This window comes from Hemitrygon akajei, chromosome 26, assembly GCF_048418815.1.
Source record: "Hemitrygon akajei chromosome 26, sHemAka1.3, whole genome shotgun sequence".
Classification (NCBI taxonomy): Eukaryota; Metazoa; Chordata; class Chondrichthyes; order Myliobatiformes; family Dasyatidae; genus Hemitrygon; species Hemitrygon akajei.
The window spans coordinates 15,437,509-15,456,533 of record NC_133149.1 but is presented as its reverse complement, the minus strand read 5'-3'; the positions used below and the strand labels follow the sequence as shown (position 1 = coordinate 15,456,533).

The window sequence follows — 19,025 nt, the reverse complement described above, 5'->3', positions numbered from 1 at the left end:
TTGTAAAAGAGTCCTTGAAAGTGATTCTGGCGGCTGTGGAATCAGTTTAGAGTTGAGATGAGTGAAGTTATCCACACCAGTTCAGGAGCCTGATGGCTCTAGGCTCTAGGTTAATAGCTATTCCTGAACCTGGTGATGTGGGACCTATGGCTTCTTTATCTCCAACCCAATGGTGGAAGCAAGAAGAGAGCATGGCATGAATGTTGGAGTTCTAATTAATGGATGTTGCTTTCTTATGGCAGCGTACCATGTCACTCCACTCTTTAAAGGGGGCAGAAGAAAGTAAATTATAGGCCAAATTTTGCTCCTATGTCTTATGGTCCATGTAAATATACTCAATAGTGCGAAGGGTTCTGCCTGTAATGGATTGGGCTGTATCCACCACTTTCTGTAGTCTTTTCCATTCGTAGGCATTGGAAGTTTCCATAGTAGGCTGTGATACAACCAGTTAGGATCATCTCCACTGTGCATCTGGAGAAGTTTGTCAAATTTTTGGTGACATGCCAAATCTATGAAAACTTCTTAAGAAAGTTAAGGTGCTGGCGTGCCTTATTTTATGACAGCATTTACAAGCGGGTCCCAGGACAAATCCACTGATATGATGACAACAAGGAATTTAAAGCTACTGACCCTCTCCACCTCCAATCCCCTAATGAGGATTGGTTCATAGACCTCTGGTTTCTTCTTCCTGTACTTTGGTTTTGCTGACGTTGAGTGAGAGATTGTTGTGGCACCACTCAAACAGATTTTCAATCTCCTTCTTCTACAATGATTTATCACCACCTTTGATTCGGCCAACAACAGTGTCATCAGCAAACTTAAATACAGTACTGGAGCTGTACTTAGCCACACAATCATAGGTACACATACGGCAAGGGGTTATTACACAGCCTTGTGGTGCAACTGTGCTGATAGTGAGTGTGGAGATGTTGTTGCCAATCTGCACTGAATGGGGTCTGCAGGTGAGGAAACAAGGATCCAGTTGCACAAGGAGGTTGTGAGGCTCAGGTCTTGGAACTTATCGATTAGGTTTGAGGGGATGATAGTGTTGAATGCTGAGCTGTTGTCAATAAAAAGCATTTTTACTGTCCAGATTTTCCAGAGCTGAGAGAAGAGCCAATTAAATGGCATCTGCTCTGAACCTGCTGTGACAGTAGGCAAACCGGAGTGGATCCAGTTCACTCCTTAGGCAGAAGTTGGTATCTTTCATGACCATCTTCGCAAAAGAATTCATTACAGTGGATCTAAGTGCAATTGCACGATGGTCATTGAACATAGAACAGTACAGCACATTACAGGCCCTTCCGCCCACAATGTTGTGCCGACCCTCAAACCCTGCCTCCCATATAATCCCCCACCTTAAATTCCTCCAGATACCTCTCTAGTAGTCTCTTAAACTTCACTAGCGTATCTGCCTCCACCACTGATTCAGGCAGTGCATTCCACGCACCAACCACTGAGTGAAAAACCTTCCTCTAATATCCCCCTTGAACTTCCCTCCCCTTACCTTAAAGCCATGTCCTCTTGTACTGAGCAGTGGTGCCCTGGGGAAGAGGTGCTGGCTGTCCACTCTATCTATTCCTCTTAATATCTTGTACACTTCTATCATGTCTCCTCTCATCCTCCTCCTCTCCACAGAGTAAAGCCCTAGCTCCCTTAATCTCTGATCATAATCCATACTCTCTAAACCAGGCAGTATCCTGGTAAATCTCCTCTGTACCCTTTCCAATGCTTCCACATCCTTCCTATAGTGAGGCGACCAGAACTGGACACAATACTCCAAGTGTGGCCTAACTAGAGTTTTATAGAGCTGCATCATTACATCGCGTCTCTTAAACTCTATCCCTCGACTTATGAAAGCTAACACCCCATAAGCTTTCTTAACTACCCTATCTACCTGTGAGGCAACACATGTCCTTTCTGTGGACATGTACCCCCAGATCCCTCTGCTCCTCCAGACTACCAAGTATCCTGCCATTTACTTTGTACTCTGCCTTGGAGTTTGTCCTTCTAAAGTGTACCACCTCACACTTCTCCGGGTTGAACTCCATCTGCCACTTCTCAGCCCACTTCTGCATCCTATCAATGTCTCTCTGCAATCTTCGACAATCCTCTACACTATCTACAACACCACCAACCTTTGTGTCGTCTGCAAACTTGCCAACCCACCCTTCTACCCCCACATCCAGGTCGTTAATAAAAATCACAAAAAGTAGAGGTCCCAGAACAGATCCTTGTGGGACACCACTAGTCACAACCCTCCAATCTGAATGTACTCCCTCCACCACGACCCTCTGCCTTCTGCAGGCAAGCCAATTCTGAATCCACCTGGCCAAACTTCCCTGGATCCCATGCCTTCTGACTTTCTGAATAAGCCTACCGTGTGGAACCTTGTCAAATGCCTTACTGAAATCCATGTAGATCACATCCACTGCACTACCCTCATCTATATGCCTGGTCACCTCCTCAAAGAACTCTATCAGGCTTGTTAGGCACGATCTGCCCTTCACAAAGCCATGCTGACTGTCCCTGATCAGACCATGATTCTCTAAATGCCCATAGATCCTATCTCCTCAAAGAATCTTTTCCAACAGCTTTCCCACCACAGACATAAGTTCTCACTGGTCTATAATTACCTGGACTATCCCTACTACCTTTTTGGAACAAGGGGACAACATTCGCCTCCCTCCAATCCTCCGGTACCATTCCCATGGACAACGAGGACATAAAGATCCTAGCCAGAGGTTCAGCAATCTCTTCCTTTGCCTCGTGGAGCAGCCTGGGGAATATTCCGTCAGGCCCCGGGGACTTATCCGTCCTAATGTATTTTAACAACTCCAACACCTCCTCTCCCTTAATATCAGCATGCTCCAGAACATCAACCTCACTCATATTGTCCTCACCGTCATCAAGTTCCCTCTCAGTGGTGAATACTGAAGAGAAGTATTCATTGAGGACCTCGGTCACTTCCACAGCTTCCAGGCACATCTTCCCACTTTTATCTCTAATCGGTCCTACCTTCACTCCTATCATCCTTTTGTTCTTCACATAATTGAAGAATGCCTTGGGGTTTTCCTTTACCCTATTCGCCAAGGCCTTCTCATGCCCCCTTCTTGCTCTTCTCAGCCCCTTCTTAAGCTCCTTTCTTGCTACCCTATATTCCTCAATAGACCCATCTGATCCTTGCTTCCTAAACCTCATGTATGCTGCCTTCTTCCATCTGACTAGATTTTCCACTTCACTTGTCACCCATGGTACCTTCACCCTACCATTCTTTATCTTCCTCACCGGGAAGAATTTATCCCTAACATCCTGCAAGAGATCCTTAAACATCGACCACATGTCCATAGTACGTTTCCCTGCAAAAACATCATCCCAATTCACACCCGCAAATTCTAGCCTTATAGCCTCATAATTTGCCCTTCCCCAATTAAAAATTTTCCTGTCCTTTCTGATTTTATCCTTTTCCATGATAATGCTAAAGATCACTGTCCCCCAGATGCTCACCCACTGACAGATCTGTAACCTGACCCGGCAGATTGAAGCAGATTTCTATGTTCTTCTTGGACACCGATATGCATGAAGCCTGATTGAAGCAGATGGATACCTCAGACTGCTGAAGCAAGAGGCTAAGAATGTCAGTTAACACCACCACCCCCCCCACCCCCCCGCCAGTTGATAAGCTCAGGTCTTCAGTGCTCGCACAGGTACACTATCTGGGCTACTTGCTTTCAATGGGTTCACCCTCCTGAAGGATGCTCTCACGTTAGCCTCAGAGATTGAGATCACAGGCTGTCGAGGTGGTGTGGGGTTCGTGAAGGTGCCTCTGTTCTGACAGTTAAAGCAAGCATAAAAGGTATGAGCTCATCTGGGAGCAAAGGCTTGTTGTCACTTATGCTTTTTTCATAGATGCTGCCTGGCCCGCTGAGTTCCTCCAGCATATTGTGTGTTGCCATTTATGTTACTTGGCTTTGCTTTGTAGGAGGGTAATGGCATTCAAGCTTTGCCATCAGTTGTTGAGCATCCCTCTGTGATTCAAGTTTAGTCTTGAACTGCCACTTTGCATGCAAAATAGCTTTCTGGAGGTCATACCTGGAACACTTGCAGCTTTCTGGGTCGCCAGTCCTGAACATGACTGATCTAACCCCCAGCAGATTGTGAATTCCTTAGTTCATCCAGGGCTTCTGGTTGGTAAAGATTGATTGATTCTGTGAGGGCACACTAGTCCACATCTTGTGATCCACATGTATAAAATCTGCGACAACCATGGTATATTCATTCAGTCCTTGAATATAGCCCAGTCCATTGACTTGAAAGCAGTATCTTCTCTTCCTCCTGTGACCACCACTTTCCTTACTTCTGGCACCTTGCTCTTTAGTCCCTGCCTATATGTAGGTAGAGTAGCCAGATGGTCAGATTTCCTGAATTGCAGTTGAGGGATGGAACAGCAGTAATTTTTGATGGTAATGTAGCACTGGTCAAGTGTTTTGGGTACTCTCGTGCAGCAGGTGATGTGCTGATAGTGCTTGGGCAGCCTGATTCAAGTTCCTGGCAAGGCATCAATTGAGTGCCAGTGTTACATCTGCTTTTGATGGTATGTAAACTGTGTTCAGGATCATGCTTGAAAACGCTCTCAGTAGAACAGTTAGGAGAACAAAAGTGAGACAAGACATCGGAGCACCACGATGAGGCAGATGCCACCATCTAGTTCATTAAGAACCCCTCGGGCTGCAGCGTCTATCCGGAGTGTGGGAAGTGAGCCATGTCTCATTAAAACAGAGTAAGCAGCAATCCTTCATTTCCCTCTGATACAGCAAACACACTCTTAGGTGCTCTATCTTGCTCTCAAATGATTGTACATTGGTCAGGAGGATACTAAGGAGCAGCAATTATATTCCCCATTGCTTCAGTCTGGCCTGAAGCGCTCCACAGCACACACTGTTCCTGCAATGGTGCATATCTGATGATTTCCAAGTGCTGTATCTACATTAATGAGAATCAAGTTCACCAAGTCCTTTTAGCTTATTCGGAGATTGTAAGATCACTTATACATTTAGACGGTTCACTTCCCACACTCCGGATAGACGCTGCAGCCTGAGGGGTTCTTAATGGGCTATATGGCAGTATCTGCCTCATCATGGTGCTCGGATGCCTGCCTTCTCCCCATATCCTTTCACACCCTGACTAATCAAGAACCTATCAACCTCCACCTTAAATACACCAAATAACCTAGTCTCCACAGCCGCTTGTGGCAACGAATTTGACAGATTCAGCACCCTCTAAAGAAATTCCTTCTTATCTCCATTCTACATGGACACCTCTCTTTTCTCAGGCTGTACCCTCCAATGAGAATACTCTTAACTTCCCATTAACTTTTGCTTTATTATATGCCCTCTCTTTAGCTCATATTTATGTTGGCTTTGACTTCCCTTGTCAGCCATGGTTGTATCAACGTGCCTTTGGAATACTTCTTCCTTGGGATGCATCTAACCTGCGCACTCCCAGAAACTCCAGCCATTGCTATTCTGCCATCATCCCTGCTAGTGTCCCCTTCCAACACACACAAAATGCTGGAGGAACTCAACAGGCTAGGCAGCATCTATAGAAAAAAGTACAGTTGACGTTTTGGGTGGAGACCCTTCAACAGGACTGGAGAAAAAAGATGAGTAGATTTAAAAGGTGTGGGGAGGGGACAGAGAAACACAAGGTAATAGGTGAAACTGGGAGGGGGAGGGATGAAGTAAAAAGCTGGGAAGTTCATTGGTGAAACAGACAGAAAAGGAGGGAGGAGCACCAGAGGGAGGCAATGAGCAGACAAGGAGATAATGGGATGGGGAATGGTGAAGGGGGGGGGGGGGGGGGGGGGGGGTGAGGCATTACCAGAAGTTGGAGAAATCGATTTTCAGGTTGGAGGTTCACCCAAACAGAATACAAGGTGTGGTTACTCCAACCTAAGTATGGCCTCATCACGACAGTAGAGAATGGGAATTAAAATTGGATTGGGAAGTGCAATTGGAATGGGGACAGGAATTAAAACAGGTGGCCACTGGGAAATCATGCTTGTTCTGGCAGACAGAGTGTAGACGCTCGGCAAAGTAGTTTCCCAATCGACGTCGGGTCTCACTGATATACAGGCGGCCACACAGGGAGCGCAGAACACAGTAAATGACCCCAGCAGACTCGCAGGTGAAGTGCTGCTTCACCTGGAAGGACTGTTTAGGACCCCGAGGGAGGAGGTGTATAGGCAGGTGTAGCACTTGTTCCACTTGCAAGGATAAATGCCAGGAGGGAGATCAGTGGAGTGGGACGAATGGACAAAGAAGTCGCATAGACAGTGATCCCTGCGGAAAGAAGAAAGTGGTTGGGGGTGGCAGGGGAAGACGTGCTTGGAGAGGGTGGTAGTTTTGGATAATTATGCACTAGACGTGGAGGCTGGTGGAGTGGTAGATGAGGACAAGAGGAACCCTATTCCTAGTAGGGTGGCGGGAGGATGGGGGTAAGAGCAGACACGAGTGAAATGGAAAAGATGTGGTTGAGGGCAATGTTAATGGCGGAGGAAGGGAAGCCCCTTTCTTTGAAAAAGAGGACTTCTCCTTCGTTCTACAATGAAAAGCCTCATCCTGACAGCAGATGTGGCAGAGACGGAGGAATTGAGAACGGGACAGCATTTTTACAAGTAACAGGGTGGGATGAGGTGTAGCCCATATAGCTGTGAGAGTCCATGGGTTTGTAGAAACATTGGTGGATAAGCTGTCTCTGAAGATATAGGCAGTGAAATTGAGAAAGGGAAAGGAGGTGTCAAAAATGGACCAGGTGAATTTGAGGGCAGAGTGGAAGCTGGAGGCGAAGTGGATGAAGTCAACAAGATTGGTGCGCAGGAAACAGTACCAATACAGTCGACAATGTAGCAAAGGAAAAGTGCAGGATGGTCACCAGTGTAGGCTTAGAACATAGACTGTTCCACGTAGCCAACAAACAGGTAGGCATAGCTGGCACCCATGTGAGAGCCCATGGCTACCACTTTTGTTTGAAGGAAGTGGGAGGAGCCAAAGGAGAAATTATTTAGAATGAGGACAAGTTCTGCAAGGTGGGGGAGAGTGGTGGTGGTGGTGGAGAAGTGGTTAGGTCTTGTGTCCAGAAAAAAAAGAGCTTTGAGGCCTTCCTGGTGGGTGATGGAGGTATATAGGGACTGGATGTCCATAGTTAAAATAAGATGATGGGAGCCAGGGAACTTGAAATCCTTGAAAAGATCAAGAGTGTGCGAGGTCCTGCCTGGCCTGCTGAGTTCCTCCAGCATTTTGCACCTGTTGCTCAGATTTCCAGCATCTGCAGATTTTCTCTTGTTAGTGGCTCCTTCCGATGAACTCTGTCCAGTTCCTCTCTCATATCTCCGTAACTCCCTTTACTTCAATGTAATACTGATACATCTGACTTAAGCTTCTCCCTCTCAAATTGCAAGGTAATTTTAACTTTCCACATACGTACTGGGAATCCCATACTGTAAAAGGACTTGATGGAATAGAATTTTGTCAAATATGTTCAGTAAAGTTTTCTTCATCAGTACGTAACAGTCCCAATGAGAGAGTGCGTGATACTTTAGAGTGTGGGAATGAGTCTGGGCGGCTGACAGAAGCTTGTGAAGGGGAATACTTTGCATCCAGTGACCACAACATCATTAGTTTCAAAGTAAATATGCAAAGAGATAGGTCTGGTCCGTGGATTGAGATTCTAAATTGAAGAAAGGCCAATCTTGATGGTATCAAATGATCTGGCAAGTATGGATTGGGGCAGGCTGTTTTCTGGCAAAGGAGTACTTGGTAAGTGGGAGGCCTTCAAAAACGAAATTTTGAGAGTTCGAAACACGTATGTGCCTAGTAGAATAAAAGATAACAATAACATGAGTAGGCAACCTTTGTTTTCAACAGATATTTAGGCCCTGGATAAGAGAGAATAGGAGGTGCATAGCAGTTACGGGCAAGTAGGAACAAAGGAGGTCCTTATGGAGTATAAGAAATGCAACAGAACATTTAAGAAATAAATCAGTAAGGCTAAAATAAGGCATGAGGTTGCTCTTTGCAGACAAGATGATGGAGAATTTTTAGACATTCTACAGGTATGTTAAGAGCAAAAGCATTACAAGGAACAAAATCGCTCCTCTGGAAGACCAGAATGGTAATCCATGTGTGGAGCCAAAAGAGATGGGGAAGATCTTAAATGCATTCTTTGCATCTGTATTTACGTGGGAGATGGATACACAGTCTAAAGAAGTGAGAGAAAGTGGGAACAATTTCATGGACCCTGCACATATTACAGAGAAGGAGGTGTTTTACTACCCTGAGGCAAATCTATGGTGAATCTATGGAATTTGGTGTCACAGGCAGCAGTGGAGGCCAAGTCATTGGGTGTACTTAAGGCAGAGATTGATAGGTACCTGAGTAGTCAGGGCATCAAAGGTTATGTTGAGAAGGCAAGGGAATGGGACTAAAGGGGAGATTGGATCAGCTCATGATGAAATGGCAGAGCAGACTCAATGGGCCGAATGGCCGACTTCTGCTCCTTTGTCTTACGGTCAAATCAGGGCGGATAAATCCCCAAAGTCTGACAAGGCGTTCCCTCAGACCCTACGGAAAGCAAGTGCAGAAATTACTGCAGCGCTGGCAGAGATATTTAAAACATCCTTAGCAAAAGGTCAGGTACCAGAGGATTGGCAGATAGCTGATGTTTTTCCACTGTTTAAAAAAAGCTCAGATCAGAACCCAGGAAATCATTGGCCAGTGAGTCTGACATCAGTAGTGGGAAAGTTATTGGAAGGTATTCTAAGGGACCGGATATATAAGTATTTGGACAGACATAGACAAATTAAGTATAGTCAACATGGCTTCGTGCATGGTAGGTCGTGACTAACCAATCATATAGAGTTCTTCGAGGAAGTTACCAGGAAAGTAGATGAAGGCAAGGCAGTGGATGATGTCTACATGGACTTTAGCAAGGCATTTAACAAGGTCCCACATGGGAGGCAGGTCAAGAAGCTTCAGTTGCTCAGCATTCAAGATGAAATAGTAAACTGGATTAGACATGGGCTTTGTGGGAGAAGCCAGAGAGTGGTAGAAGAGTGTTGCCTCTCTGACTGGAGGCCTGTGACTAGCTGTGTGCCTTCATATATCAAAGTACTGAGTACAGAAGATGGGATGTTACGTTGAAGTCGTATCAGACATTAGTGAGACCTAATTAGGAGTACTGTGTGCAGTTTTGGTCACCTACCTACAGAAAAGATGTAAACAAGGTTGAAAGAGCACAGAGAAAATTTACAAGGATGTTGCTGGTTGTGGAGGGCCTGAGTTAAAGTGGCATGCAAAAGTTTTGGCACCCCTGGTCAAAATTTCTGTTACTGTGAATAGTTAAGAGAGTAGAAGATGAACTGATCTCCAAAAGTCAAAGTTAAAGATGAAACATTCTTTTCAGCATTTTAAGAAAGATTTGTGTATTATTTTTGTTTTGAACAATTTTAGAGTGAAAAAACGGAAAGGAGCACCATGCAAAAGTTTGGGCACCCCAACAGATTTGAGCTCTCAGATAACTTTTACCAAGATCTCAGACCTTAATTAGCTTGTTAGGACTATGGCTTGTTCACAGTCATCGTTAGGAAAGGCCAGGTGATGCAAACTTCAAAGCTTTATAAATACCCTGACTCCTCAAACCTTGTCCCAACAATCAGCAGCCATGGGCTCCTCTAAGCAGCTGCCTAGCACTCTGAAAATTAAAATAAATGATGCCCACAAAGCAGGAGAAGACTATAAGAAGATAGCAAAGCGTTTTCAGATAGCCCTTTCCTCAGTTCGTAATGTAATTAAGAAATGGCAGTTAACAGGAACAGCGGAGGTCAAGTTGAGGTCTGGAAGACCAAGAAAACTTTCCGAGAGCACTGCTCGTAGGATTGTTAGAAAAGCAAATCAAAAGTCATGGAAGAGTCATCAGAAGAAAACCTTTCCTGCTTCCTCACCACAAAATTCAGTGTCAGAAGTTTGCAAAGGAACATCTAAACAAGCCTGATGCATTTTGGAAACAAGTCCTGTGGACTGATAAAGTTAAAATAGAACTTTTTGGCCACAATGAGCAAAGGTATGTTTGGAGAAAAAAGGGTGCAGAATTTCATGAAAAGAACACCTCTCCAACTGTTAAGCACAGGGGTGGATCGATCATGCTTTGGGCTTGTGTTGCAGCCAGTGGCACGGGGAACATTTCACTGGTAGAGGGTAGAATGAATTCAATTAAATACCAGCAGATTCTGGAAGCAAACATAACACCATCTGTAAAAAAAAAGCTGAACGCGAAAAGAGGATGTCTTCTACAACAGGATAATGATCCTAAACACACCTCAAAATCCACAATGGACTACCTCAAGAGGCGCAAGCTGAAGGTTTTGCCATGGCATTCACAGTACCCCGACCTAAACATCATCAAAAATCTGTGGATAGACCTCAAAAGAGCAGTGTGTGCAAACGGCTCAAGAATCTCACAGAACTAGAAGCCTTTTGCATGGAAGAATGGATGAAAATCCCCCAAACAAGAGTTGAAAAACTCTTAGCTGGCTACAGAAAGCGTTTACAAGCTGTGATACTTGCCAAAGGGGGTGTTACTATGTACTGACCATGCAGGGTGCCCAAACTTTTGCTTCGGGCCCTATTCCTTTTTTGTTATTTTGAAAGCGTAAAAGATGGAAATAAAAAAGTAATCTTGCTTAAAATATTAAAGAAATGTGTCATCTTTAGCTTTATGCCTCTTGGAAATCAGGTCATCTTTTACTCTCTTAGCTATTTACAGTAACAGAAATTTTGACTGGGGTGCCCAAACTTTTGCATGCCACTGTATAAGAAAAGATTAAATCGGTTAGGACTGTATTCTTTAGAATGTAGAAAATTGATAGGAGACATTTGATAGCGGTATACAAAATTATGAGGGGTATAGATAGGGTTAATGCAAGCAGACTATTTCCACTGAAGTTGGGTGGGATTACAACCAGAAGTTGTAAGGTGAGAAGTTTTAAGGAGAACATAAAGGAAACTTCACTCAAAGGGTCGTGTGAGCATGTAATGAGCTGCCAGCACAAGTGGTCCATGCAAGCTCGATTTCAATGTTTGATAAGTTTGGATAGGTACATGGATAGTAGGGATTTGGAGGGCTATGGCCCCGGAGCGGACTGATGGGAGTAGGCAGCTTAAATAGTTTCAACATGGACTAGATTGGTTGAAAGGCCTTTTTCTGTGCTGTACTTCTCTATGACTATGATTAAAGTGATGAGGAAGACTGAATCATTGAAGTGAATGCGGAACGCAAGCATGGTTTCAGTGCCGACTACTTGTCTTCTGATCGCTGATGGGTTTGCTCTACTGATGAAGGAGCCTGTGTGGCCTATCGCTGTGCCCAAAGGGCAGGCCTCTGTGTTCAAGCTGTATCTCTTTTTTTCAACGATGTCAGAGGATAATACTGAGGTTCTGCGTTTATAGATTTGGATATGAACTATGGACTTTTTCCAGTCTTTATAGTTTTTATATCCTTGTTAGTCACCCATTCCTTCTCGTTTTTTTTCCTGTGGGGAACGGGGGTTGGGGGGGTCCGATGTCCTTGTTGCATTTTTGTTAGCTTTTTGTGTGGGGGAGGGGGATTTTGGGGCCAATGTTCTTGTAATGTTTCGTGCCAGGGAGAGGGGGTCGATGATCTTGTTGTGATTTGTGTGGAGGCGGTTGATAATCGTGTTGCTCTTTTTTGTGTGGGGGCAGTGGGTTTGCTCTTTTGCTTTGAACTGACTTCCATGGTTTTCTTTGATTCGTGGCTAACCGGAGTAGAAGAACCTCAGAGTTGCATACTGCATACATACTTTGTTATTAAAATAACCTTTTGAATCTTTGTATGAATTGTACACGCAAGTGAAAAGTGGTACAAAAACAAATTATTTGGCATTCTGAATTCAACAGTTTTCAAATACATTTCAGATAACATTCAGACTATCAGATGTAGGGGATATCGAAGGCTTTAGACAAATTAAAGAATTTCAATTTATCCACTAGAATTATTACCATAGTACTAATGGTCTCTTCCCAATCAAGACGATCGCGAGGAGGGAGGGTTAGCAGCTCTGGAAAGTAATCATCCTCATCCAGCAGTGGTGAAGCTCTCTTCAACCTGCAACCAAATTAAAATTATAAAATCAACTACAAATACACACATAGCAGCTCTGATCAATACATTCAGAATATCAGGAAGCTGTTCATGCAAAACAATGATCCTGAACATCAAAATTATAATTTTTTTTAAGAAATAAATGGATACAGTAAAGGGAAATTTAACAGCTCCTTTGGAATGGAAAAATTAAAACTGGCCCAAATGCAATCTGATAAGAGCAATAATCCCATATTATTCCACCAGGACAACCAAATGCAACAGTTTCTAATCACACATCTGAATTTATAAGTCTACAGGAATCTATAGTGCAGGTGTAAACTATAGACAGGGAATTAAGATTCACTATGTGTCTCATTTAAGTGAAGTTTATAGACTAATGTTAAAGCTTTACTTTATTGAAAATTGGTAAAGGTTCAGGTAGATATAAAGATTGTAATGCAAATCAATGAAGCCCTGGCAACATTATTCATTTCAGCCATCATTTATTGTATAATCTAGCTGCTCCCTTCAAAACAGCCATAATTATCTGGAAAGCAATACTCATTGCGCACAACATTTAAGGCCCAAGCCAAGAAGCTAATGGAATATTCATTTGGCTCGTTCACTACGCTGTAACAATACTAAAAAAAAATTACAGCATTCAAACTTAAGCAATTACATCAGTTGGTGTTGTGACTTTGAGACAGGGATTCCCATCACTAAGGATGCAGTGCTTCAACCAGCATCGAAGTTGTACACACAGAAACACTTGCAAGATCCACATAATCTTCAATTGAGAACACAGCTATTTCATTGCAGTACTCAACTCCCCCAATCTATAACTATCACAGGACACCATGGGAACCACCAGAACCATTAGTTCAGTGTTCAAAGTGGTTCTCCCTATCCTCCCAAGACATCAGCAGATACAGTCTAAAAGATTTAAATTGGCCTTTAACAACACAATATTTGTCATGCATTTTGAGATGTTTATTTCTAATTGTTCATCACCATTTCCACTCTTAAATTATGTTGCTAAAAGTTGGTATCTTTTTAAATATTTGTCTTTTTTTTAAAATAGTTCTCACCTGGAGATAAAGCTCCTTTAATTATTGCTTCCAGAAGAAACCTACGTGAGTAAATATTATCCAAGAAGCAAATTCACTAAAAACATGCCAAAGTAAATAAATATTTCTAAAAACTGAGGCCAGATTTTTGAAAAGTATTAGAAATAACTCGGGCTGGTTAGTTGCTCATCATTAAATTTAGAGGAATGGAAGAAAGAGACAGAAGTTACGTAGAGGGGGAACTGCCTAGATTTATCAAAACACCACAGAAATAGGTCCTTCAGCCAACATTCCCCATGGGCCTACCATTCATTGTGGAAGTCCTACCTTGCTTTGACTTTCCTAAATGCAACACTTCACACTTGTCTGAATTAAACTCTATTTGCCATCCCTTGACCCACTTACTCAGCTGATAAGATCCTCCTGTAACCTTTGATAACATTATTTACTGTCCACTATACCAACCATATCAGTGTACTATACAAATTTACAAAGCATGCCTTATATGTTCTTATCCAAATCTTGATATAGATGTCAAACAACGGGCCCCAGCACCAATCCAAGGCACACGGGCCTCGAGTAGAAAAAACAACCTTCCAGTATCACCCTGTTTCCTCAAAAAGTGTGGAAACAAAGTCTTTGAATATTTTAAGGCAGAGTTTAAAGATTTCTGATCAGCAATGGAATGAATGGTCATCGAGGATTGGTGGGAATGTGGAGCTGTAGTTAAACTCAGCCATAATTTCATTGAATAGCAGAACAGGCTCAAGGCACTGAGAGGCCAATCTCTGCTCCGAATTCGTACAGTCAAGTCAGATTCAGATTATTGTCATTTAGAAACCACAAATGCAATGCAGTTAAAAAATGAGACTACGTTCCTCCAGAATGATATGACAAAAGCATATGACAAAACAGACTACACTAGGAAATCCACATAACGTTTGGCAATCCCCAATCCAGAGTCCGGAGAGGCTGCTGCATATTAATATCGCGCTACCGTCTTAGCGCGTTCCCCGGAAAGGAGCTCCAAATCCACCAAACAAGACCAAAAACTAAAGCTACAAGACCTGCACAAAACCACATAGTTACAACAGTGCAAACACTAGCATAATTGATTTAAAAAAAACAGACTATGGGCACAGTAAAAATAGTCCAAAGATGTTAAAGGACTAGAAGTTCAAAAGAAATCACCACACAGTTTCCACAAGTCCCCAGGGCCCCGACAGACTCGCCATCCCACGCCGGCGGCAGAAGGGAATACCCCCGCTATGGACTTCCATGGCGCCGCCCGACTCAGCCTCGCAGACGCAGCACACACCGAAAGCGGCCTGACCGCAGCAGACTCCGAGTCGGTCGAACCTCCGAGCCGACGACCATCCCCGCCGGCACAGCTTCTCCGAGCACATCCTCTGCCGAGCATATTAAGACGTCCCCGCCAACGGCCATCGACAACGCGACCCCGAGGACTGGGGGCCTGTTCTTCCCAGCAGAGTCCCGGACCTCACAACAGAAGCAACAACGAAGAAGGTCTTCCTGGAGATTTCCCGATGCTCCTCCGTGTTCCCACGTCCGTTTTCAATCGATTATGATTGCACACAGCACCCCACTTCACAAATAACAGGTAATCAGCTCTGGAGTGGCCGCTGCAAGCTGTGTTGCGCCACCATCTTGGAAGTCTATGTAATATGTGGGTTTTCTGCTGCCATATGCAGTATGCAAATTTTTGAATGCATTTGCGCATTGTACATGTGGCTAATACAACCATGGTTGCAGACTGTACAGTCCAGTAAATCCTTTCAATTACCGTAGATTCCGTACTACAGAGCGCACCTGATTAAAAGCCGTAGGCTCTAATTTTAGAAAGAAAATCAATTTTGTACTTGTACAAGCCGCACCGGATTTTAAGCCGCAGGTGTCCCACGTTGTAATATGAGATATTTACACAGAAAGATATTACACATGAGGATTTTTTAACTTTTAATTAAATCCGTATGGTAACATAAACAAATACATATTGCAAATGCTTTTTTTCGAACCGTGCCTGTAACACGGCTACTTTTAAATATACATACGTATCGGTAACACACAAATTACGTTGCGTATACTTTTTTACTGAACAGTGCACGAACAACATTCCAATATCTCCTAACGACTGGTAAAAAAAATATATATACTGCAGCCTACCAGGAAAAGTTATTGATCACCTTTAACTTAAAAGCAGCGTTCTCGCACGGGTCTAATGCCACTCGCCCCCACCTTCCCGTTTATCGCAAACCGGTATTTCCCACAAGACGCGGCGAAACCGGATGTGACGTCATAGCATCCCGGGATGTAGTACAGAAAACAAATATAGTTAAAACACTTCTAACTTTAACTAGAAAATACTAACAAATGAATTACTAAGCGAAAATATTATAAACTAAATAACTGCCATAAAGGCAGCACAATGCTTTTCTTCGAGTGTTTTCCATGTTGATGAGGGTGAGTACAAATGACTGATTTACAATAATTTAATTGTGAAAGTGCGCTTGATTTATCGTACAATTTCATTGGACCTCTGTGAACTACTCATCAATTTTATTGGTCTACTGTTACGAGGCAAAATGTTTTTGGCGGCATGAAAAAAAACCATGCATTAGCCGCACCGTAGTAAAAGCCGCAGTGTTCAAAGCTGTTCAAAGCGTGGGAAAAAAGTAGCGGCTTATAATCCGGCATCTACGGTAAATTTTAATTCCTTGAGCCAAACCTCCCAAAATGGAGTTGAAATTGTTGTGAACTTGGCTCCTATAACTGCTAATGTCATATTTTGACCTTTACGGAAAATGAATACCAGATTTGACCTATGGTTTCCAGCCTCACTAGAATGAATCTTCAGTATCCTTTTCAGTAACAGCACTTTACTGAACCTCTTCGTGACCACATTACTGCCTATAATTGAACTGCCAGCAGTTGTACTGATATTCATACGAACAAACTGGTTGCGAACATTAAAATTAAACTCAGTACATTTTCCACCTTTCCACTCATGCAGTATCTAAAGCATTGAGATAATCAGATTCAGTGTTATACAAAGTCCTTGTTGTGGCCTTCTGTGATCAGGTTTCCCACTGTCTCACACCTTGTGTCAAATTCATTCACATCATTCAGGATTGCTATCAGAGTTTTTGTCTTTACTACTGTCATGTCACTCCACTCTTTAAGGGATGGAGACAGAAGAAAGGCAATTATAAGCCAGTTAGCCTGACTTCAGTGGTTGGCAAGATATTGGAGTCGATTGTTAAGGATGAGGTTTTAGGGCACTTGGAGGCTTGTCATAAAAATAGGCCAAAGTCAGCATGGAGGGAAAATCTTGCCTGACAAATCTGTTGGAATGCTTTGAGGAAATAAGGGGAAATAAGGTGCAGGATAGATAAAGGAAGTTGGTGGATGTTTTTTATTTGGATTTTCAGAAAGCCTTTGACAAGGTGCCACACATGAGGCTACTTAACAAGCTACGAGTCCATGGCCTGGAAAGATACTAGCATGGAGAGATGATTGACTGACTGGCAGGAGACAAAAGAGTGGGAATAAAACAGCCCTTTTCTGGTTGGCTGCGGGTGACCAGTGGTGTTCACTAAGGATCAGTGTTGGGACCACTTCTTTTCATGTTATATGTGAATGATTTTGATGACTGAATTGAAGGCTCTGTGGCCAAGTTTGCGGATGACACAGAGATGGGTGTAGGGGCAAGCAGTACTGAGAAAGAAGGGAGTCAGACAAAAGACTTGAGAAAGATTGGGAGAATGGGCAAAGAAGTGGCAGATGGAATATGGTATAGGGAAGTACATGGTCATACACTTCGGTAGAAGGAATAAAGTAGTAGACTATTTTCTAAATGGGGAGAAAATTCAAAACTCAGAGATGCAAATTCCCTAAATTCCTTGTGCAGAATTCCCTAAAGGTTAATTTGCAAGTTGAGTCAGTGGTGAGGAAGACAATGCAATGTTAGCATTCATTTCAAGAGGACTAGTAATGCTCATTTCAAGATGTAATGCTCAGGTTTTATGAGGCAATGGTCAGACCACACTTGAGTATTGTGAGCAGTTTTAGGCACCTAATCTAAGAAAAGATGTGCTGGCATTGGAGAGAGTCCAGAGAAGGTTCACAAGAATGATTCTGGGAGTGAAAGCGTTAATATATGAGGAACTTTTGATGGTTCTAGGCCTGTACTCGCTGAAGTTTCAAAGAATGGGGGATGGGGAGAAATTTCATTGAAACTTATTGAATATTGAAAGGTCTGGAAAGAGGATGGAGGGAGGATGTTTCCTATAGTGGGCATAAGACTAGAGGGCACATCCTCGGACTAGAGGGACGCCCATTTAGAACAGAGACGAGGAGGAATTTCTTTAGCCAGAGCACAGTGAATCTGTGGAATACATTGCCACAGGCGGCTGTCAAGGCCACGTCATCAAGTACAGTATATTTAAAACAGAGGTTGATAAGTTCTTTATTAGTCAAGGCATTTAAGGTTACAGAGTGAAGGCAGGAGAATGGGGTTGAGTGGGATAATAAATTAGCCATGATAGAATGGTGGAGTAGACATAATGGGCTGAATGGCCAAATTCTGCTCGTATGTCTTATAGTCTTTTGTCTTATGGGCATACAACCGTACACCACATCAATGCTGAAAACATGCAACTGCTGAAATTCTTTTCATGCTTTAATGAGTCATCTCCAAAAATGCAGCTACACTACATGCATGCCTAAACACCAAAATGTGCACACTGAAGGAGTGGAGTCACCAATCCTCATCCACAGGGCCTACCAACCACAGTCAATGACTACGGGGATCACTAGTCTCTGTCCATAGTGTTTGCTGGACCAATATCCATCCATGGGGATCACTGGCCTTTGACCAGAGCACTCCAACATGCACTCTGGCCTGACCTCAAACTCTGCCTCATCCCTGTCCCTAAACCCCAATCTAACCTCTAACTCCCTGCTCTGTCCCCAAAACCATCCATACGAACCTAAAAACTAACAGACTGAGTAACGACTTTGATGGACAAAATTAGCAGATAGGATTCCACATACGCTAATTGCTCAAAATGGAACAGTAACATATAGGAAGGCACTGAGAATCTAGTCCTTTCAACAGAAGCATGCAGAGGGTCAGTCATAGACTCAGAGAAGTACAGCACAGAAACAGCCCCTTCAGCCCATCTAGTCGAAGCCAAAACCACAAACTGCCTACGCCCATCGCTCTGCACCGGGACCACAGCCCTCCATATCCCTACTATCCATGTATCTATCCAAACTTCTCAAACATTGAAATCGAGCTCATATAGACCACTTGCACTGGCAGCTCATTCCACACTCACATGACCCTCTGAGTGCAGTTCCCTCATGTTCCCCTTAAAGTTCTCACCTTTCAAACTTAAGCCATGACCTCTGGCTGTAGTCTCAACCAACCTGAGTGGAAAAAGCATGCTTGCATTAACCCTATCTATACCCCTCATAATTTTGTATACTTCTATCAAATCTCCTCTCGGTCTTCTATGTTCTAAAGAATACAGTCCTAACCTACTCAATCTTTCCTTAAAACTCATTTCTCTGCACTCTTTCTACCTTATTTACATCTTTCCTGTAGGTAGGTGACCAAAACTGCACACAATACTCCAAATTAGACCTCATCAACATCCTTTACAACTTCAACATAACATCCCATCTTCTGTACTCAGTGCATTAATTTATGAAGGCCAATGTCACTTTCAATGAATTATGTACCTGTATTTCCAGATCCCTTTGTTCTACCACACT

General features: G+C 43.3%; 1 protein-coding gene across 7 annotated transcripts in view; it reads right to left on the bottom strand.

Moving 5' to 3' along the window:
* The window catches only part of LOC140716771 (rho GTPase-activating protein 32-like), a 518,900-nt gene that overhangs the window by 289,975 nt on the left and 209,900 nt on the right, over nt 1-19,025 (bottom strand). For all 7 annotated transcript variants that reach the window (XM_073029618.1, XM_073029623.1, XM_073029624.1 and 4 more), the window contains one exon: nt 12,075-12,180. In XM_073029618.1, coding sequence (XP_072885719.1) covers nt 12,075-12,180 — 106 coding nt within the window. The remainder of the gene's footprint in view (nt 1-12,074; nt 12,181-19,025) is intronic.